General features: G+C 49.2%; 1 protein-coding gene across 1 annotated transcript; it reads left to right on the forward strand.

Moving 5' to 3' along the window:
* Positions 1-18456: 18456 nt before the first annotated feature.
* Positions 18457-21438, forward strand: ATP5IF1 (ATP synthase inhibitory factor subunit 1). Its single transcript, XM_088451179.1, has 3 exons — positions 18457-18597; positions 20009-20121; positions 21149-21438. The coding sequence occupies exons 1-3, from the start codon at positions 18520-18522 to the stop codon at positions 21288-21290; spliced, it is 333 nt and encodes a 110-aa protein (XP_088307305.1). The 5' UTR covers positions 18457-18519; the 3' UTR covers positions 21291-21438.
* The last annotated feature ends 1404 nt before the right edge of the window (positions 21439-22842 follow it).

Raw genomic sequence — 22842 nt, forward strand, 5'->3', positions numbered from 1 at the left:
AATAAACAGAAATTTGACAGGCCCAAACAGTGCCCCCTGACCTGTGCGATGGCACCGGCCGCACTACCCTAGCTACGGCCCTGGGTGTGGGCCCCCTGGATCCAGAGGCTCGTGTGCACCGCACAACCTGCTCCCATTATAGATACGCCCCTGCTCATATCTGCACAGACACACACACATTGTATCTTCTCCTCCCTCCCCTTCTCTTCCAAGCAACAAGGGTTGGTAAACCTATGAGGATCACCCACCCCCTATTGCTGTTGGCTTATCTTCTCACAGGATGTTAGCCCTGTAACATTGTCGCCGAAGAGAGTGACAGCAGCAATTGAGACAATTGTTAGACATTACAGTGACTAACACAATTGTAATAAAACGTTATAAAACTTTCTAAACTGTGTCAGCACAGCCTGCGATCATCAGAATGAAACACAAGAAGCCATATTTTGGTGAAATTCATTTATTATCTGTCCTAAGAGTGCTGTTATGTTTTCCATCAGTAATATGGATTCGGATTCTGGAAGTGACATGTATTCCAGTGGCAAAGAAGAAATGCTTTTGGGTACCACCCAGGAAGAGCCAGATTTTGAGGAGGTGCGCCAATTTTGCGCAATAGATGCACAAAACTGTGGTCCTGCGTGTTTTCCTTTATGGGTGAACCACATGTGACATCAGATGAAAGTGGAATTCTGGGCTACTTCAAGTTGTCCTTTATCCACCACTCGGTCCAATTAATTACCATGGAGTTTAATCGGTATGCTGAACAGATGATATACTGTATAACTCCACACCAGTTTTCAAGGAGCAATAATTGTGTCCCAACAACAGCTGCTGAAATACCAATATTCATCTCCATTTTTTGCATTTATCTTGCTAAAAAGATTCTTACATTTTGCGGATAATCAGGCTGATGACCATCCCAATCCCTAGATCCAGAAAATATGGCCTGTTTATTCATACTAGATGAAGCGCTTCTCCGAAATTCTGACTCCTGAACGAGACATCCAATAAATAGATCTTAAAAATCACCAGTGCGTTCACTTTACTCTGTGCTTACCATCCCTATGGTAATACACTTACAAGATGGTCATAAGAATAAAGCATATGATAATCTCCCTAATTGACTCTGCATCTAGTTTTGACTACCGTCCATCACAGGGTTAATTTGCGGAGAGAAAAAAAATGCTTGATAGTGTGAAAACGTTTCTTAATTCTGATCTCCAATATATAAAATGACAATCACTCTTTTTTCAAAAAATAGGTGAATTATGCTCCTACCAGAAAAAAAAAAAGCCTGGAATGCCAGCCTGGAAAGACATAGGGGTACATTTACTATGTTACTATGGGCAACATCTCCATTTCTAAAAACCAGCACTTTAGTAAAGATACCCCATACAGTATAATACCTCCAACATATACAATAGCAGTAAAACTTTGGGGGTCATTCAGACCCACTCACAAGCGGCAGTACGCTCGCAAGTGGGTCGATGTTCCCCACTGCGCATGCGCACGACGGAGGGAGCTCCGTCGTGCGCATGCGCGAGACCAGGCGAGCGACGGGGAATCCGTCGCTCGGGGTCTCGTACCAAAGGGGGCGTGCTGTCGATGGTGACTGACAGCACGCCCCCTTTGGTGGGCGTGCCTGCCAGACGAAGCCGGCCCCACGGGAATGCCTACCGTCTGAAGCCGGCCCCACTGACATCACTAGTGATGTCAGTGGGAGTGATTTTGGCTCTGATAGAGCCAAAATCACTCCAGGGCTTGTGGCTAGGAAACTCGACCGCAGGGTTTCACTCGCAAGTCCGATGGTCGCGATGGTCAAGACCATCGCGACCATCTTTTTGGACGCTCGTATATGCTGTGGGTGGTGACCCACAGCTATACGAGTGTCCAGGAGGACGCTCCATTTTAATGGAGGGCCCTGATTCAGAGCGAGCGCTCTGGTCAGAGCGTCCGGCTCTGAATCAGGGCCTTTATTCCATAATAGGTGACTTTTGCTCCTACCAGATAAACCTGAGGTATCAGCATGGAAGTGGTGTTGGTAAAAATGGTTAGTCGGGCACCTCGTGGAGGAAAGAGGCTACTGCTTGGGAAACCTGAAATATTTTTTTGACAAACTTACTAGACATAAAGGACTTTCTATTTTATCAGGATGGACATCTATTGTCGTCAAAAGAATAAATTGGACGATTTGGAATGCTTTCATCCTGTATAAAAAAATGGAGGTGGCAAAACCCACATACAATTTAGATTAGAGCTGGTGGAGTTTCTGACCACACAGCAGAGGCCTGCAAGGACAAACACAGTAGGCCAGGAACTAGCCCGAGCCCCTTACAGCTGACTGGCATTTCCTAGAGTTTGTCTCTGCTATAGAAAAAAAGAGAGAAATACTGTAGGCCAGAAAATTTGCAGGTTGCTGCTCTAAGGGGTGAGAGTGGCAGAAAAATACTCACAGACCCATGGTTCTACTGTGGAAAGTGTAACGTCACACGATGGGCCTAATTCAGCAAGGATCGCAGTTGCTAATACGCACGCAGTCGGCCGATTGTTACGTTCTGCGCATTTGCACCACAGTGCGCGAACCAGCCACTGCAATCAGGACTGTGATCGCAGTGACTACGCAGAGTGATTGACAGAAAGTGCCATTTGTGGGTGTGACGGGGAGGTGGTCGGGCAATCGCAGACGTGCCAGTGCATTTCAACGCCGTTGCAGGGGCGTGCATAAATTATCCACAGCAATACCATACGCAGCCTGAGGCCTCTGCCTTAACTGTGAGTATGGGTCCGTTGTTAACGATTATTTTGCGGTGTTGCCAAAGTATACGGATGTGAGTAAGGGGAAGTGGGCGTCCTTCTATTAGGCTGCGATCGCAATGTGAATGCAAACATTTACATATCATAGCTGATATTAGCAACTGAATTGCGTGCGTATAAGCAGAATAGAGATCCTTGCCGAATCAGGCCCTATGTGCTGTGACTTGTTTTAAAGTCTTTCATACCGAAAACAATCTCTATTGCTCCATTGATAAATATGTTTTATATAAGTCCTAAATAGTTTATTTGTTTAAGCACAATTATATTAAACGCTAAAAATTTTGATATTATTATGTATTTCAGATGTTCAAAACCCACCAACAATGGGTCTGCTATTCAGCAAACATCACAACTACTATCCTTTTCACATCGCAAAAATATGAGATATGGTAAGAACTTACCTTTGTTATCTCTATTTCTACGAAGTCCATAGGGTTCCACAGGATACCTTGGGGTATAGGGGTGACGTCAGTCATCGGGCACCATAGAGTTAAGCTTTCAGCCTCCCAGGATGCACTAGGGTCCCCCTCCTATACCCCGCCCCCGAGCCAAGGCATCTCAGTTTTGTACCAAGCCATAGGCCGGAGGAGGAGAAGGAAGAGAGAGAAAAAAGATCTGGATACACACAAGAATCACATTCTCTCCAGAGAGACGGAAAAACCGGTGACCAGAGCAAAGCCCATCTGCAGGATAGGTGCAACAGGGCGGGAGTCCTGTGGAACCCTATGGACTTCGTAGAAATAGAGATAACAAAGGTAAGTTCTTACCATATCTCATATTTTCTACTTCAGGGTCCATAGGGTATCCACAGGCCACCTTGGGGATGTCCCAAAGCAGTATCCTTTAAGGGTGGGGATGCTCCTGTGCTGAAAGGAATCCACCACCCGAAGGAAGCATCCCGAGAGGCGAAGGTGTCAAACCTGTAATACCTCAAGAAGGTATGGACAGAGGACCACGTAGCAGCCTTGCAGATCTGGACTGCAGAGGCACCACGTTGAGCTGCCCACGAAGGACCCACAGACCTAGTGGAATGAGCCTTCACAGAAGGAGGAACCGGCAGGCCTTCATGAAGATAAGCTTCAGAAATAGCCATACGGATCCAGGCTGCCAAAGTTTGCTTTGAAGCAGGCCAACCCTTTTTACGGAAGCCATAGAGGACAAACAAGGCGTCCGACTTCCTAAACGAAGAAGTGCGGTCAACATAAGTCCTCAAGGCCCGCACAACATCCAAAGTGGCCTCACCCACTGAAAGGCCAGGTGAGTTAAAAGCCGGAACAACTATTTCCTCGTTAACATGAAACTGGGAAACAACTTTGGGAAGAAATTCAGGACGAGTGCGTAACACTGCCCTGTTCCCATGAAAAATCAAGAAAGGGGGTCTACAAGAAAGAGCCCCTAAATAAGAAACACGTCTGGCCGTAGCTATGGCCAGAAGGAAAACAGTCTTAGCTGTTAGCCATTTAAGATCCACTGAGCCCAGTGGTTCAAACAGCGGCCCTTGGAGAGCCCTCAGGACCACAGTCAAGTTTGTAGCAATCCTACGGTGAAACCAGACAGACAGGGCCGAAACCTGTACCTTCAAAGAAGCAAGGCGAAGCCCATGGTCTAGTCCCGCTTGTAGGAAGGCGAGTATACGAGACAGACGAAACTCCCGCGGTGCATAACCTCACGGTCGACACCACTGGAAGAACGTATGCCACACGCGATGGTATATCCTCGCGGAAGACGGTTTCCGAGCTCTTAACATGGTACGCACTACAGAGCTGGAAAACCCTCTGGACCTTAACATGGCTGTCTCAACAGCCACGCCGTCAAAGACAGCCGAGTCAGGTATGGGTGAAGACAAGGACCCTGCAACAGAAGGTCCGGTCATAGCGGCAACCGCAGAGGACTGTCCATGACAGACCCTGAAGGTCTGAGAACCAGTGCCGTCTGGGCCACACGGGAGCTATCAACAGGAGCGTCCCTCCTTCCTGGTTGAATTTCCGGATTACCCGTGGAAGAAGGGAAACCGGAGGAAACAGGTAAGCGAACCGGAACGTCCACCGGACGGACAGAGCATCCACCAGAGACGCCTTTTCTTCTCTTGTGCGAGACCCGTACACCGGCAACTTGTTGTTGTGCCGGGACGCCATGAGGTCGATCTCTGGAAGACCCCACTTGTCCACCAGCAGTTAAAAAACATCCGGGTGCAGGGACCATTCCCCCAGATGAACGTCCTGGCGACTGAGAAAGTCGGACTCCCAATTTAGCACTCCCGGGATGAAGACAGCTGATATAGCCGGAAGATTGCGCTCCGCCCATACCAAGATCCGAGACACCTCTACGAGAGCCACTCGACTTCGGGTTCCTCCTTGCCGGTTTATGTAGGCCACGTGGTAGCGTTGTCCGACTGGACCTGCACTGGGCGACTGGAGAACCCGATGTGCCTGCTGGAGAGCATTGAAAACCGCTCGGAGTTCCAAGATGTTTATTGGAAGCTCTACTTCTGTCGGAGTCCACCTGCCCTGGAACAAGTGTGGACCCGAAACTGCTTCCCAGCCCCGAAGACTGGCGTCCGTTGTCAACAGGACCCAATTCCGTACCCAGAACGGTCGTCCCTTGTTGAGATGGGTCGTCTGCAACCACCAGGCAAGGGACAGGCGAACCTCTGGGGTGAGCACTATCATCTGGGATTTTAGAGACTGAGGCAGTCCGTACCATTTGGACAGGATCAGGTGCTGCAGAGGTCTGGAGTGAAACTGGGCATATTCCACCATGTCGAACACCGACACCATGGAGCCCAGTAACCTCATTGCCGAGTGTAGAGACACCCGGCGGCTGTGCAGACAACAGCGCACCCTCGACTGTAAGGCAGAGATCTTTTCCCCCGTCACAAAGATCCTTTGCTGTCCCGAGTCCAATAAGGCTCCGAGGTGCAGAATCCGCTGAGACGGGATTAGAGTGGACTTCTGCCAGTTTATCAACCAGCCGTGCCGATGCAGTAGGGCAATGGTCAGATCCAGGTGACGCAGAAGGAGCTCCGGCGATACTGCCACTAAGAGAAGGTCGTCCAAGTACGGCAACATGCGGACTCCCTGCAGCCGCAGAGAAGCCGCCATGACCACCATCACCTTGGTGAACACACGCGGTGCTGTCGCCAGGCCAAAAGGCAACGCCCGAAACTGAAAGTGGTCGCTGCAGATTGCAAACCTGAGGAACTGTTGATGGCGCAAAAGAATAGGGACATGCAGGTAAGCGTCCTGTATGTCCAATGACACCATGTAGTCCCCAGGTTCCAGCGCCAGAATGATGGACCATAGGGTCTCCATCCGAAACTTCGGCACCCGCAAAGACTTGTTGAGAGCTTGAGGTTGAGAATCGGACGATACGACCCATTGGGTTTCTGCACCATAAAGAGATTGGAATAGAAACCCTGGCCCCTCTGGGAGAATGGAACAGGCACTATAACTCCAGCCTGGAGCATAGTGTGCAAGACCTTCCGCAACTCCGTGGCCTTGTTCCGGTCTGATGGTAGACCCGTGGTGAAAAATCGAGCCGGGGGTCTGTGCCGGAAGGAGAGGGCATACCCGTGGGAGACCACCTCGAGAACCCAAGTGTCTGTCATGGTGACCGACCAACACCGGGCGAACTGCAGCAGGCGGCCTCCCACTTTGGGATCCCCCAAAGGGAGGCCCGGACCGTCAGGCCGCAGGCTTGTCATCTGGCTTAGGGGCCAGACGTCTGGTACTCCAGGCCTGCTTCCGGGGCTTGGCCGATTTCTTGGGGCCAGCCTGTCGAGGAAAAGACTGTGGTTTGGGCCTGCCCTGGGCCCTATAAGACCGAAAGGACGATGGTCCTGAACCAGAAGGGACAGCGGCCGACGGGAGACATGCCGATTTAGCTGCCGCCAGTGTGGCTACAATCTTGTCCAGATCTGGACCGAAGAGAACTTCTCCGTTAAAGGGCAACGCCTCCAAACCCTATTTTGGAATCAGCGTCCGCCTTCCAGGATCGCAACCACAGGGTGCGACGAGCAGCCACCACTGCCGAAGAAATTCGAGACGCCAGGGGACTAATGTCTAAGGCCGCCTCGTTGATATAAGTGGCCGAATCACGGAGATTACCAATCAATTCCGCCTGCTCAGCCGGACAGTCGGAATCGAAGGACGCCTCCAACGTATCCGCCCAGCGCTCCATAGCTCTGGCAACCCAGCAAATGGCCATAGCTGGCTGCGCTGCCCCCCCCGCAAGTGAATAAGCGGACTTCAGGCAGATCTCCACCTTGCGGTCCCTAGCATCCTTAAGGGAGGACATGGATGGCATTGGTAATGTGGCACTACGGACAAGACGTGTCACATGAGAATCCACCTGTGGAGGGGATACCCACTTAGCTAAATAATTATCCGTGAACGGATAAGCCACCGCCAGACGCCTCTGCGGCTGGTATCGCTTGCCAGGCTGTTTCCACGCCTCCTCTAAATGGTCCACCAACTGACCCGAAAGAGGAAAGACTGTGGCGTCACCCTTCACATCCTTAAAAAAGGCATACTTGGATTTAGCCGCTGGGGGAACTTCGTCCTCAATCACCAACTCTGTGCGGACTGCCCGAATAAGTCCAGGAATATACACCTTGGACCTAGCGTCCGCTTCCTTAGTACGGAGAGGTTCCTGATCGGAAAGATCCAGAATCTCCCCATCATCAGACGTCCCTTTGTCATCCTCATAAGGAGCCGACAGAGACGCCACCGGCCGTTTATGTGGCCGCATCACAGACTCCCCTTGCAACACATCCGACAAGTGCTGTACAGAACTCGTCAGGGAGTTAACCCACGCCGGCTCCTGAGAAACCGGGAGAGGGGAAATAGGGAGACTGCGGGGTACCACCAATTGTCTTGGGAAACCCTGCATGGGTGACGACACCACTGATTGCTGGGACAAACCCATCTGCGTAAACGCGGGCTGCGGAGCTAACTGGCCCACTAAGGTTGTAAGCGCCTGAGCGAAACAAGCCCAGGGCGGCTCCTGTACCGGTGCTGTAACCGTAATAGGCCGCGCCAACAACAAACACTGCCGGCATAGGCCCTCCGCGCTACCCTCCCCCTCCGCTAAAGGTACTTTACACGTAGTACACTGCAGCCGGAGAGGAAAGTCACTTTCAGACATGATGGTAGAAAGTATGTGACCCCTCTCACCAATTTTTTAAAATGGCGAGAGACCACCCTGCAGCACCGCAAGGGCTTTAGCAGAAAGAACAGGGACAGTAATAAAGCTGACAGTCAGAAAGGAAAGTACAGGCAGCAGCAACTAGCACAGTCACATACAATGCAAAGAAACTCAATTCCTGCACTAACCAGCACTGATAAATCAACTACGCAGACACAGGGCCTGGTAGGACATAGCGCTGCATACACAGACCTGATCACAGCGGAGGAGAGGTATGCGGGGGGACCCAGTCCACGATGCCTCCGTCCAGACTTCCAGCAGCGTTCACCATGCGTTCTGAAGATGGCCGTCAAGGAGCAGAGAGGAGGCTGGCCTGGGGGAGGAGCGCTGCCACAGGGCAAGTCGGCGTGATGCAGAGAGGGCTGTGTGCAGCGGGGGAGGCGCGCTCCCCTGGCATGCATTTAACCCCTGGGACGCCGCAGCGCTACCGCTCTGCCACGGTCCTGCAGTCCCAGGGGGCTAGTGGAAGCGCAGGTTAGTACCTGGGTCCACGCTGCAGCCAGTTCCCAGGGAGCCCCCTGCCTGGGGACTTCTGGACCATGTATCAGCGTGGACCCACCGCAGGACCCCGCTGCTTACCTTGCTGCCCCCCTTGAGTCCGGCCATGGTCCTAAACATCTGGGGTCACCGCTAGCTGTGACCCCAGATGCTTACCAGCATCCCCGGATCGGTACCGGCGTTCTGGTACCGGCGGGGTGTAGGGAAGACAGCATGGACGTCAAAACTGACTGTCCATGCTGTACTTCCAGATGTGCAGCCACAGCTGCAAAACGAAAACTTCAGGGGCTCTTCATGGCCCCCCTCTAACAGGTGCCTCCGACTCCAGCCGGGCACCAAACTAAACTGAGATGCCTTGGCTCGGGGGCGGGGTATAGGAGGGGGACCCTAGTGCATCCTGGGAGGCTGAAAGCTTAACTCTATGGTGCCCGATGACTGACGTCACACCTATACCCCAAGGTATCCTGTGGATACCCTATGGACCCTGAAGTAGAAGATATCGGGTCGACCCGGGTCAAGGTGCAGTGTGAATGCACCACCTGAAAAATTACCAGGTTGAGTAACCTGGCACTTCAACCCTGCAATCCACCAGGGTTGAACACTGGACCGACCCATGTTGTAGTGCAGTGTAAACAGGCCCTACCTGGGTTATCCAAAGCGGGACTCAGCAAACACAGCTGATTGGATGTTCCTGGGTCTCACTTGATGATGTCAGCAGCATGACACACAGGCAGCACACTGTAGACAACAGCAGAGGCAGCATTCCAGCAGTCTGAAAGGAGTTAATACCACTACTGTCATTACAGTGAAGGCTAATTGGAGTGGTGAAGAAGTGAACTGTACACTATGCTGTCAGAAGCTGCATCATGCTCTCACTGTCTGAATCAAACAGCAATAAAGCACAAACACTCCTGAACTCAGGGCTACACAGTGGTAATCCATCAGCCATGATTCCTGCAATGTTGGGAGCAGTCCCTGTCCCTCCCTTTTGTCATATTATCTTTGTGAGCCTGAAAAAGTCAATTTGTAATGATATTCATAGGGTTTTACAGTGCTGACCTGGGTTCAGTGTGAATGGGGCCAACCAGGGAATAACCAGGGTTGAAGGTGCAGTGTGAAAGGGGGTCTGACCCAGGTTGCAGCTGGGTTGGACTCGTGTTCAAAGGCCCTGATTCAGAGCTGGATGCTCTGACAGGATGCTCGCTCTGAATCAGAGGCGGTCTTTTTTTTTTTTTTTAGAGTGGCCTCCTGGCAGCTTGCATAGCTGTGGGTGACCACCCACAGCTATAGCGAGCGGCCAGGAAGATGGTCGCGATGGTCAAGACCATCGCGACCATCGGGCTTGCGACAAGACCCTTGTGGTAGAGTCTCGTTGCAGCAAGCCCCAGAGAGATTTCGGCTCTAACAGAGCCGAAATCTCTCCCACTGACAACTCGTGATGTCAGTGGGGCCGGCCCCAAAAGGAGGCGATCATATGGGAATGCCTCCGTTTGGGCAGCCACTCCCCCGGCCCGTCCACCAAAGGGGGCGTGCTGTCACTCAACATCGACAGCACACCCCCTTTGGTATGAGACCCGGAGCGACGGATTGCCCGTCGCTATCCGGGTCTCGCACATGCGCACGACGGAGCCGGCTCCGTCGTGCGCATGTGCTCTGGGCCACCATCGACCCATTTGCGAGCGCTCAGCACCTGCGACCGGGTCTGAATCAGGCCCAGACTCCCGGGTCAGAGCCGGGTTTGCGATGTGAAAGGGGTATACATGAGCTGTCTTCAAGTTCACAAATGCCACAGGAATTGTATTGTTTTTTTTAATTATTTTTATGAACAATTAGGCAGCAGAGAAGGCTTGCAGCTTGCAAGTGGCAAATCAAAACTTTATTTCAGGTGCTCTGCTAGCAGACCTCCAAGAGATTCCCCTTAGATTCTGGAAGGACTATGGGACTGACTCAGTAAGGAACGCAGTTGCTAATACACACACAATCATCCGATTGTTGCGCACTGTGCATGCATATGCATCGCAGTGATCGTGCGCGAACTAGCCACTGCGATCGCAGAGACTACACAGACCCATAGCAGAGTGATTGACAGGAAGTGCCATTTGTGGGTGGTGCCGGGGGTTGGTTGATCGAACGCAGGCGTGCCAGCGCATTTCAACGCCGTTGCAGGGTCGTGCATATTATCTACATGCGATGGCCTACGCAGCATGAGGCCTGATAGCGTGCGTGGTTGTTAGCCCTGAGTAAGGTCAGGACTTGTGCAAGTGTGCTTGAGGTTGCGATGGTACTTGATTTTACCGATGGTTTTGCAGTCTTGGTAAACATTACGGATGTGTGCTAAGTAAAGTGAGCGTCCTTGTGTACAGCTGCAAGGTCATTGCGATTGCATTGGATTAGCATACTATAGCAATTGAACTGCGTGCGCAATCGCTATTCCATACGCAGGTGCGTATGGTAGTGAATCAGGCCATATGAAAGAACGTACCTTGCTCTATCCAAACTTGTGAGGAAATACCTGTCAACTGTGGCAACTTCGGTCCCTTCAGAACAACTTTTCTCCAAGGCTGGAGAAATCAAGAGCAAAACATGAAACAGATCATAGGGGAAGATGTCCAAGTTGTTGTATTTAAAAAATGCTAATTTATACGTTGGGGGTGTAAAAAATAAATTAAGTTTGCTGTTACCACTGGCATTCCAAATGGCCCTATAGTTTAGCAATCCCACCCCCCCCCCCCCTCCCCTACACACACAATAGTGATTGAGAATTCCTTCCTAGGGTTTCCCAAACCCTGCCACTTCAAGTCACCACCTTTTTTTTATTGCTCTTTGATGATTGCACTCTGTTGATTATGCTTATATGAGCCACGGTAAGCCAAGAACTATTGGACTTAAAGAGCATTGAATCAAGAAGAAACTTATATTTTCTGAATTAAGAATTCCAATAATTAACTGGAGCGGCTGGGTCTGTGACATATCTTGCCCATTAGACAAAGAGTTACCATCAAGCCCACAGATGGAGATAACTGATTTCAATGGCTCAATGAGGCAAAGGTGGAGTCCATGAAATTCCGGGCAGCACCACTATCCAAGAAGGCTGTAACAGTTGCTCTTCTTCCAGGGATTGATACTTGGGCCGGCACCATTATGGAATTGGAGGGTGAGATGGTTGATAAACCTAACTGAATCCCCCCGACTTCACTTAGGCTTTGTCTTTTACTGGCTACTGTGGGCAAGCATTAACACGATGTCCTTGTTCCCCGTAATATAAACAAAGACCCTTCTATTCTTCTCGTCTTCTATTTTTCTCCTCTGTGGACAAGTGGAAGGCACATAGCTGCACAGGTTCATCCAAGTCCTCAGAAAAGTCAGAGACAGAGGAACGAGTCGGAATCGAAGGACTCCTCCAACGTATCCGCCCAGCGCTCCATAGCTCTGGCAACCCAGCAAATGGCCATAGCCGGCCGCGCTGCCCCCCCCCGCAAGTGAATAAGCGGACTTCAGGCAGATCTCCACCTTGCGGTCCGTAGCATCCTTAAGGGAGGACATGGATGGCATTGGTAATGTGGCACTACGGACAAGACGTGTCACATGAGAATCCACCGGTGGAGGGGATTCCCACTTAGCAAAATAATTATCTGCGAACGGATAAGCCACCGCCAGACGCCTCTGCGGCTGGTATCGCTTGCCGGGCAGTTTCCACGCCTCCTCTAAATGGTCCACCAACTGACCCGAAAGAGGAAAGACTGTGGCGTCACCCTTCATATCCTTAAAAAAGGCATACTTGGATTTAGCCGCTGGGGGAACTTCGTCCTCAATCACCAAGGCTGTGCGGACTGCCCGAATAAGTCCAGGAATATACACCTTGGACCTAGCGTCCGCTTCCTTAGTACGGAGAGGTTCCTGATTGGAAAGATCCAGAATCTCCCCGTCATCAGACGTCCCTTCGTCATCGTCATAAGGAGCCGACAGAGACGCCACCGGCCGTTTATGTGGCCGCATCACAGACTCCCCTTGCAACACATCCGACAAGTGCTGTACAGAACTCGTCAGGGAGTTAACCCACGCCGGCTCCTGTGAAACCGGGAGAGGGGAAATAGGGAGACTGCGGGGTACCACCAATTGTCTTGGGAAACCCTGCATGGGTGACGACACCACTGATTGCTGGGACAAACCCATCTGCGTAAACGCGGGCTGCGGAGCTAACTGGCCCACTAAGGTTGTAAGCGCCTGAGCGAAAAAAGCCCAGGGCGGCTCCTGTACCGGTGCTGTAACCGTAATAGGCCGCGCCAACAACAAACACTGCTGGCATAGGCCCTCCGTGCTACCCTCCCCCTCCGCTAAAGGTACTTTACACGTAGTACACTGCAGCCGGAGAGGAAAGTCACTTTCAGACATGATGGTAAAAAGTATGTGACCCCTCTCACCAATTTTTTAAAATGGCGAGAGACCACCCTGCAGCACCGCACCGCAAGGGCTTTAGCAGAAAGAACAGGGACAGTAATAAGGCTGACAGTCAGAAAGGAAAGTACAGGCAGCAGCGCTAGCACAGTCACATACAATGCAAAGAAACTCAATTCCTGCACTAACAGCGCTGATAAATCAACTACATAGACACAGAGTCTGGTAGGACATAGCGCTGCATACACAGACCTGATCACAGCGGAGGAGAGGTATGTGGGGGGACCCAGACCACGATGCCTCCGTCCAGACTTCCAGCAGCGTTCACCATGCGTTCTGAAGATGGACGCCGAGGAGTAGAGAGGAGGCTGGCCTGGGGGAGGAGCGCTGCCACAGGGCCAGTCGGCGTGTTGCAGAGAGGGCTGTGTGCAGCGGGGGAGGCGCCGGCTGTGAGACAGGGAAGGCGCGCTCCCCTGGCATGCATTTAACCCCTGGGACGCTGCAGCGCTACCGCTCTGCCGCGGTCCTGCTGTCCCAGGGGGTAGTGGAAGCGCAGGTTAGTACCTGGCTCCACGCTGCAGCCAGTCCCCAGGGAGCCCCCTGCCTGGGGACTTCTGGACCATGTATCAGCGGGGACTCACCGCAGGACCCCGCTGCTTACCTTGTTGCCCCCCTTGAGTCCGGCCATGGTCCTAAACATTTGGGGTCACCGCTAGCTGTGACCCCAGATGCTTACCAGCATCCCCGGATCGGTACCGGCGTTCTGGTACCGGCGGGGGTGTAGGGAACACAGCATGGACATCAAAACTGACTGTCCATGCTGTACTTCCAGATGTGCAGCCACAGCTGCAAAACGAAAACTTCAGGGGCGCTTCATGGCCCCCCTCTAACAGGTGCCTCCGTCTCCGGCCGGGCACCAAACTAAACTGAGATGCCTTGGCTCGGGGGCGGGGTATAGGAGGGGGACCCTAGTGCATCCTGGGAGGCTGAAAGCTTAACTCTATGGTGCCCGATGACTGACGTCACACCTATACCCCAAGGTATCCTGTGGATACCCTATGGACCCTGAAGTAGAAAATAACGGGTCGACCCAGGTCAAGGTGCAGTGTGAATGCACCACCTGAAAAATTACCAGGTTGAGTAACCTGGCACTTCAACCCTGCAATCCACCAGGGTTGAACACTGGACCGACCCATGTTGTAGTGCAGTGTAAACAGGCCCTACTTGGGTTATCCAACTCGGGACTCAGCAAACACAGCTGATTGGATGTTCCTGGGTCTCACTTGATGATGTCAGCAGCATGACACACAGGCAGCACACTGTAGACAACAGCAGAGGCAGCATTCCAGCAGTCTGAAAGGGGTTAATACCACTACTGTCATTACAGTGAAGGCTAATTGGAGTGGTGAAGAAGTGAACTGTACACTATGCTGTCAGAAGATGCATCATGCTCTCACTGTCTGAATCAAACAGCAATAAAGCACAAACACTCCTGAACTCAGGGCTACACAGTGGTAATCCATCAGCCATGATTCCTGCAATGTTGGGAGCAGTCCCTGCCCCTCCCTTTTGTCATATTATCTTTGTGAGCCTGAAAAAGTCAATTTGTAATGATATTCATAGGGTTTTACAGTGCTGACCTGGGTTCAGTGTGAATGGGGCCAACCAGGGAGTAACCAGGGTTGAAGGTGCAGTGTGAAAGGGGGTCTGACCCAGGTTGCAGCTGGGTTGGACTCGTGTTCAAAGGCCCTGATTCAGAGCTGGATGCTCTGACAGAGTGCTCGCTCTGAATCAGGGCCGGTCTTTTTTTTTTTTTTAGAGTGGCCTCCTGGCAGCTCGCATAGCTGTGGGTGACCACCCACAGCTATAGCGAGCGGCCAGGAAGATGGTCGCGATGGTCAAGACCATCGCGACCATCGGGCTTGCGACAAGACCCTTGTGGTAGAGTCTCGTTGCAGCAAGCCCCAGAGAGATTTCGGCTCTAACAGAGCCAAAATCTCTCCCACTGACAACTCGTGATGTCAGTGGGGCCGGCCCCAAAAGGAGGCGTTCATATGGGAACGCCTCCGTTTTGGGCAGCCACTCCCCCGGCCCGTCCACCAAAGGGGGCGTGCTGTCACTCAACATCGACAGCACACCCCCTTTGGTATGAGACCCGGAGCGACGGATTGTCGGTCGCTATCCGGGTCTCGCACATGCGCACGACGGAGCCGGCTCCGTCGTGCGCATGCGGTCTGGGCCACCATCGACCCATTTGCAAGCGCTCAGCGCCTGCGACCGGGTCTGAATCAGGCCCAGACTCCCGGGTCAGAGCCGGGTTTGCGATGTGAAAGGGGTATACATGAGCTGTCTTCAAGTTCACAAATGCCACAGGAATTGTATTGTTTTTTTTTATTATTATTATGAACAATTAGGCAGCAGAGAAGGCTTGCAGCTTGCAAGTGGCAAATCAAAACTTTATTTCAGGTGCTCTGCTAGCAGACCTCCAAGAGATTCCCCTTAGATTCTGGAAGGACTATGAGACTGACTCAGTAAGGAACGCAGTTGCTAATACACACACAATCATCCGATTGTTGCGCACTGTACATGCATATGCATCGCAGTGCTCGTGCGCGAACTAGCCTACGCAGCATGAGGCCTGATAGCGTGCGTGGTTGTTAGCGCTGAGTAAGGTCAGGACTTGTGCAAGTGTGCTTGAGGTTGCGATGGTACTTGATTGTACCGATGGTTTTGCAGTCTTGGTAAACATTACGGATGTGTGCTAAGTAAAGTGAGCGTCCTTGTGTTCAGCTGCAAGGTCATTGCGATTGCATTGGATTAGCATACTATAGCAATTGAACTGCGTGTGCAATCTCTATTCCATACGCAGTTGCGTATGGTAGTGAATCAGGCCATATGAAAGAACGTACCTTGCTCTATCCAAACTTGTGAGGAAATACCTGTCAACTGTGGCAACTTCGGTCCCTTCAGAACAACTTTTCTCCAAGGCTGGAGAAATCAAGAGCAAAACATGAAACAGATCATAGGGGAAGATGTCCAAGTTGTTGTATTTAAAAAATGCTAATATACACGTTGGGGGTTTAAAAAATAAATTAAGTTTGCTGTTACCACTGGCATTCCAAATGGCCCTATAGTTTAGCAATCCCACCCCTCCCTGCCCTACACACGCAATCATACAATAGTGATTGAGAATTCCTTCCTAGGGTTTCCCAAACCCTGCCACTTCAGGTCACCACCCTTTTTTTTTATTGCTCTTTGATAATTGCACTCTGCTGATTATGCTTATATGAGCCACGGTAAGCCAAGAACTATTGGACTTAAAGAGCATTGAATCAAGAAGAAACTTATATTTTCTGAATTAAGAATTCCAATAATTAACTGGAGCGGCTGGGTCTGTGACATATCTTGCCCATTAGACAAAGAGTTACCATCAAGCCCACAGATGGAGATAACTGATTTCAATGGCTCAATGAGGCAAAGGTGGAGTCCATGAAATTCCCGGCAGCACCACTATCCAAGAAGGCTGTAACAGTTGCTCTTCTTCCAGGGATTAATACTTGGGCCGGCACCATTATGGAATTGGAGGGTGAGATGGTTGATAAACCTAACTGAATCCCCCCGACTTCACTTAGGCTTTGTCTTTTACTGGCTACTGTGGGCAAGCATTAACACGATGTCCTTGTTCCCCGCTATATAAACAAAGACCCTTCTATTCTTCTCGTCTTCAATTTTTCTCCTCTGTGGACAAGTGGAAGGCACATAGCTGCACAGGTTCATCCAAGTCCTCAGAAAAGTCAGAGACAGAGGAACGAGCAGGTGACAACCCGATCTCTTTCTCTCCCGTTCCCGGAAACATCTATCCACCCAGATGGCCAATTGCATAAGGCTGTCCAAGGTCTCTGGAACGGGGTATTGAACCAGACAATCTTTGATTGCTGCGAGAGACCCAACCTAAATTGACTTTTAAGAGCTGCGTCATTCCACCCAAAATCCACCACATATCTTCTGAATTCGGTACAATATGTTTTGGCAGGGTTCTGCCCTTGCCTGAGTGCTCGGAGAATGTGCTTCAGCTGACGCTGCTTTATCGGGATCATCGTAAAGGAGTCCCATTGCAGTGAAGATAGCATTTACGGACTGCAGTGCTTCACAACCTGGTTGTAAACTGAAAGCCCAGGTCTGTGGATCTCCCTGTAATAGAGAGATGATATTTCAATAATAGATGATAGTTACAATAAGTCATTAAAAAGCAGCCCCACCCCAGTACTCAGCCTCTCTAGGTCCTGCCCAGCTGTAGCCGGGAGGGGGAGGAGAGTATGGAAGGTAAGTGCAGTGAGGGGAACCGAGGCTGCCGGATGAGGTTTGGATTAGGTAATTTTATGCTGTGTATTAGGAGGAGGGGGATGGGAACACAAAGGAAAAGGGGAGCCATGTTTTGATATAGCTAGGGGAAAGGGAACATGTCTTGATATAGATAGTACAACCATGTGTTTATGTAGATAGGGGAAGGGGAGTCCTGTGTGGGTTGTGGATGGAGGAAGGGGAGCGCTGTGTGAGATGTGGATAGGGGAAGGGGAGCACATATAAATGGGAGAAGGGGAGTGTAGTTTGTGGGATGTGGATAGGGGAGCACAGAGTGGGATGTGGATAGAAGGGGAGCACAGCGTGGGATGTGGATAGGGGAAGGGGAGCACAGTGTGGGATGTGGATAGGAGAAGGGGAGCACAGCATGGGATGTGGATAGGGGAAGGGGAGGACAGTGTGGGATGTGGAACGCAGTGTGTGGGATGTGGATAGAAGGGGAGCACAGCTGTAGATAGGGGATGGGGAGCACAGTGTGGGATGTACATAGGGGATGGGGAGCGCAGTGTGGGATGTACATAGGGGATGGGGAGCAGTGTGGGATGTAGATGGGAGAAGGGGAGCACAGCATGGGATGTGGAGCGCAGTGTGTGGGATGTGGATAGGGGAGCGCAGTATGGCTAGCGGTTAGGTCTAGACTATACAGCGCTGATGGACCTGTGACATCACATCCACGTGACCCGGCCTGAAAGGGGGAAGGGCGGGGATGCAAACGGGGGACCAAAAGTGTCCCTCACGTGGTGGATACGTCACAGAAGTTCTTCAGCCACATAGGAAATAGCAGCAACCATATGGGGTTAGAGAGTTGTCAGTAGAGGGGGCTGTATGTGTAAGTACACTGACTGCTAGAGGTAAAAATCGACCAAGAAAGACTTGCACATTTGCTTTTTTTTCCTAACATAAGCCCTATGCGTCCAAATTCACTGCATCTGCAAGGTTATTTGTTTTCAGCCCATCTAGCCGGAGATGACAGCCTGACAGCATGGTAGAGCTTATTTCCCCTTAGCTGATGACGTCAGGGTCCTCTCCGTGAAGGGGATTTAGACACTACCCTGACAGCATGTTACGTTTCAAACTATGGAGCCTGGGGCGTTCTGTGGTGACGGCGGCATAGCAAAACAGAGGCTTGGAGCGCACGCTGCGTCCTCTGCCCCCCCTCCCAGTGCCCATAACAGGAAGCGCTGTCTTCTCATAGCACCTCCCAGCATACACTGCGCAACGGCAAGGTCAGGGGCATAGGCAGGGAAGATGGCCGGCCAAGTGCAGTTGCTTCGGGCAGGGCTCAGAAACGTCGTGTTTGTGCAAATGCGTCGCTCATCTGACCAGGTAAAGCATTGTGCGATCTATGGTCAGACCTGCGACTGGGAGTGATCTGAATATTGCGGGTGGGGATACATTGCGACATTAAAACCAATAGTTTTGTTGTGTCATTTTGGGAGCCACAAACTATATTCTTTTTCATGTTATATTCTAAATATATGGACATTGGGAAAACTAAAATTGAGATTAAGCTATATACTTTTACTTAATAAAAACAAAAGACAAAAACAGTTAACTCCAAGCTTCCCTGAAACAATGAGAATTATGTAAGAGTTGCCGTAGAGCTCTGTCCTATGTGTTTGATGCTGGTCAGGTCAATTCCTCAGTTACACTGGGTGGGGTATGCTATACATTGCATCTGTGATGGTATATACCATGGCTGATCACCGCAGTATGTACCTAGAAATGCGGTGTACATCACAAAGAACAGCTCTCCCGATAAGAGTTGTCCTTTGTGCTGGCTCCGGAGAGAGGGACTTCTGGGTTTAACACCCAGAAGTCCTGAGCAGAAGGCCGTGGGGGGGGTCTCTCTGTGGGAGCGCCCTGGAAAGAAGCCCATAGGCGGGACGAAGTGATGCATTCCGGAGCTTTGTACCTAAAGGGTATGCGGTAAACCCCCTTGAAAATCGCATTTTACATTGAATAGTACAGCAAATGCTGCCCAGAAACTATGTGCGGGTATATCTGCTTACATCTGTTGACAATATTGGTTATTTGTAGAAGACCTCTATTTAATTTTATTCTGATATCCTGCATTTTTTTAGCTGATTGTGAAGTGCTTAGTCAGAAGAGTAAACACTGTTCTAATGGGCTCAATTCAATTCAAAGTGAACTGAATAGTGATAGGAAGAAGCTCCCGGAGCTATTCAATTCAGCACGCTGTTAAGCCAGACTGAAGGATTTCTTCTTACATTCCTCCTGGGGTGCTAGCAGAAACCCGACAAGACTGCTGGCACGATGCTATTATCTACCCTTAGTGTAGCGGAAACCACATCATGCCAAGCACAGAGAATACCGGTGTTGCGACTAAACACCATCAGTGCTCTCCCCAGAATTTTTTTCCAGCCGGGTGGCATCAAGAAGTAGCCGGGTGGGGGCCTTCGCAATAAAAAAATGTTTTAAACCCTGACATTATGATTCAAACTAGAAATAACAATTTATATATTAATTTTCCTCTTCTGGTTAGGGGCCCAGTCGCCTGATTATGAAAAAGCTGCAAAGTTTGTAGGATCTGGTCCTTTTTATATAGCTGGGGGAGAACACTGACCATGTTTAAGGATGAGAACAGGCATTCTCTGACATAACAGCGTGCTGAATTGAGTCTTACTGTACGGGGAACTTTTTTGTTTAGTTTTTTTTAGGGATAATGTGTTTTATCTGTTCTGCTTGTAAGTAATTTTATCCCTGCTCTTTACAGTTAGGAGAATTGGGCAAAGGTGCTGGGAAAGGTGGCGGAGGTGGAGGCTCTATTAGAGAAGCTGGTGGAGCTTTTGGTAAAAAACAGGCTGCTGAGGAAGAGCGATATTTCAGGTAAATTTGTTTTCTCTCCAACCTTTCACACAATGGCACTGTGCTGGATATAGGTTGAAACATGTTTTATATTTTTTTTACTTCTAAAGTCAGCTTGAAAATGTCAGTATTTTGTTAATGTTTGTAATGTATTTTTCATCTGTATGTACAGATGTCTCCTTATACACCTAGCCTCAATACCCCATGCGATGTGAGAGTCCTGGCGCAAGTGAGCCACACAGAGCAGTGTAGCGCAACAACTTTTTATTTAAGTATGCATCTTAATTGCACTGCAGATGCAGCACACCACTACTCAGTCGTGTGCCAGAGATGCCAGTCTGCAACTTCCACAGGAATTAGTTTTGAATATGTACTAAGTCACAGATGAAGCACAACAAAACTTTGCTGGGAAAAAAAGCACCAGCTGCTGTAGCACTTTGTGCAAAGGAGTGTAAATGTGTATACAAAGAGATACAAATGTTGCATATCACAGCTAAGACGCCAATTCAGCTGAAAGAGGCTTGGCGCCGGTTGAATGAGACCTGGTGTGCTGAGAAGGGCTGTTTGCCGTGATTGCGGCAATAGTGTATGAGGACACGTCTGTATTATGGGCATGTCATGGATTTTTATATTTGGTTGCCCAAACACGCACTCCCATCTGATTCCTTTGGTATCTCATTCATGTGTGAAATATACTCTTACAAGGCAACACCTTGGTCAGGTCTGTAAGTTAGAGGTTTGGTGAAGTCACTTGCAAATGGCAGTCACAAATATAAACTTGCTCACAATTAAATCTAAGTGCATGGCTAATCAGTAACTACAAAAAAAAGTATCTTGTGCATTTAAGCCATCATCTGTCTTCTTACAAAACACACGTACATTGATCTTCTCTTCTGTATAGAATTGGTGGTTACTGTGATATGTTAGAAATGTGACACATTGGTGAATGCTGCAGTTTAGAGCCTACATATGTTAGTCTTTGTCCTGTTTTTAGTGTTTTTTTGTAAAGTCTGTATAACTAGCTATCTGTACCTAATATATCCCACAGGCAAAAAGAGCAGGAACAACTTAATGCTCTAAGAAAACACCACGAGGAGGAGATCCACCACCACAAGGAGGAAATTGATCGTCTGCAGAAGGAAATCGAGCGGCACAAGTATAAAATCAAGAAGCTGAAAGATGATGATTAAATTTAAAGATCTACAGTACTTTGTTTCGCCTGCGCTGTTTGTGGGTTGTGCACTCTAAAAGCTTTCTCTTGTGTAAGGATGATGCATAATATCCTTGATATGTTGAATAAATAACAATGCATTAAAAAGCTTTACATTGAACTAGTAATATTGGTTGATCTTTTGTTTGTATTTGAATTCTGTTGGATCTGTCATGTTTTAGATCCTCTAGTACTTTACAAAGCAAAATAACTGATAGGTTATGTGAAATTATTAACTTGGCTTATGTTGACTTCAGATCTACAATTTACACTCTTGCTAAGCTGCCATGATCTTTATATGTGATATTATTGAAGATGTTATCTGTTGAGGATGGCGGATTTAAAATATTTAGGTTTATGAATTCCATGGATTTTAATTGTGGTTCCACTTAAACCTTAACAGAAGACTTGCAAAGTCTTTTGAGCTTATTTATGTGGTCTGTCACCTCTGTGTGTTTCTCTTTCACCACCCTGCCCTTACAGGAGTTTCCAGTGTTCAAACAATATTCTTTGATTTGCAAAATTCTTTGTGAAACGAGGGTTCTATTCCTTCTGTGATTACTCCCTACAGTTCAGGCAGCTGAAAACATGAAAGTATATCCTTCCAGTATAAGTATTCACCCAAGTAGTTATTAGTGATGGCATTGCCAGGACAAAAAATGTTTTAACTAGTACCACTTTTTTTCAGAGCTGCCACACTGATGTTCCAAGATTTTAAACCTAAGTGGCTAATTTTGTTCCCCAAAAAATTGTTCTGAAACTGTCTCTTAAATGTGTGTTTTTTTTTTTTTTTTTTTATTAAGTTACAATATATATATATTTTTTTCATTTATTGAAAAAATATGCCTACAGGGTAGTAACAGCCTGGGGCTGGAAGTCATATGGGATGCAACTATGTCAATGAAAGCCTGGCTTGCTGTTGTCAAATCTCATGAGATCGTGTCTTAACTTTTTAAGATACCTAATGTTGTTAAAGATACGGGTCAGTTTCTTTGTTTAAATGCAGTGTTGTAACTTATTACTGAGATTAAAGGGAATATGCAGCCCCTGAAGTATAGCAGGCCGCTTATCAGTTATATCATGGTTGCATGAAAAGCTACCTCCTCATGTAGAAATTGGAAAACTTAGGTGAGCCTACGGTTTATTTTAAATCTGGGCTTGACAAATCCTGGGGGCCAGGTCGCCATGGCTACCAGATTTTGCAGAGAGGGCAGAAGTAGACACTCGTCAGCCCCAGTGCAGATTAGTGTCTGTACAGTATTGCAGTGGTCATTTTATGCAAAGGAGTGCATGTGCTGAGAGTCGCCTGCGGTGACTGAGAGTCTGACTCCTACACTTTCACCCTGGCTCCTAGATTTTAGAAAATTTTTTGTCAAGCCCTGTTTTTTAAATCAAATCTTTTTATTTGTATTATATATTGAGCAATTTAACAAGTACCAAGACCCTCAGGTAAAAAAAAAAGCAGCATAGATAGTAGGGATGAGCGGTACAAATCTTAAATATGCTCTTATGGGCTATGCGGCTCTTGCGTG

The sequence above is a fragment of the Taudactylus pleione genome, unplaced genomic scaffold (genome assembly GCF_031769625.1).
Source record: "Taudactylus pleione unplaced genomic scaffold, aTauple2 ptg000539l, whole genome shotgun sequence".
NCBI classification, from domain to species: Eukaryota; Metazoa; Chordata; class Amphibia; order Anura; family Myobatrachidae; genus Taudactylus; species Taudactylus pleione.

What these genes read in the sequence shown, in the direction of transcription:
- ATP5IF1 (XM_088451179.1), top strand. Translation starts at nt 18,520, where the DNA reads ATGGCCGGCCAAGTGCAGTTGCTTCGGGCAGGGCTCAGAAACGTCGTG. An exon ending in TGCGTCGCTCATCTGACCAG is followed by an intron (nt 18,598 to 20,008) that starts GTAAAGCATTGT and finishes TGCTCTTTACAG; the next exon opens with TTAGGAGAATTGGGCAAAGG. An exon ending in GAGGAAGAGCGATATTTCAG is followed by an intron (nt 20,122 to 21,148) that starts GTAAATTTGTTT and finishes TATATCCCACAG; the next exon opens with GCAAAAAGAGCAGGAACAAC.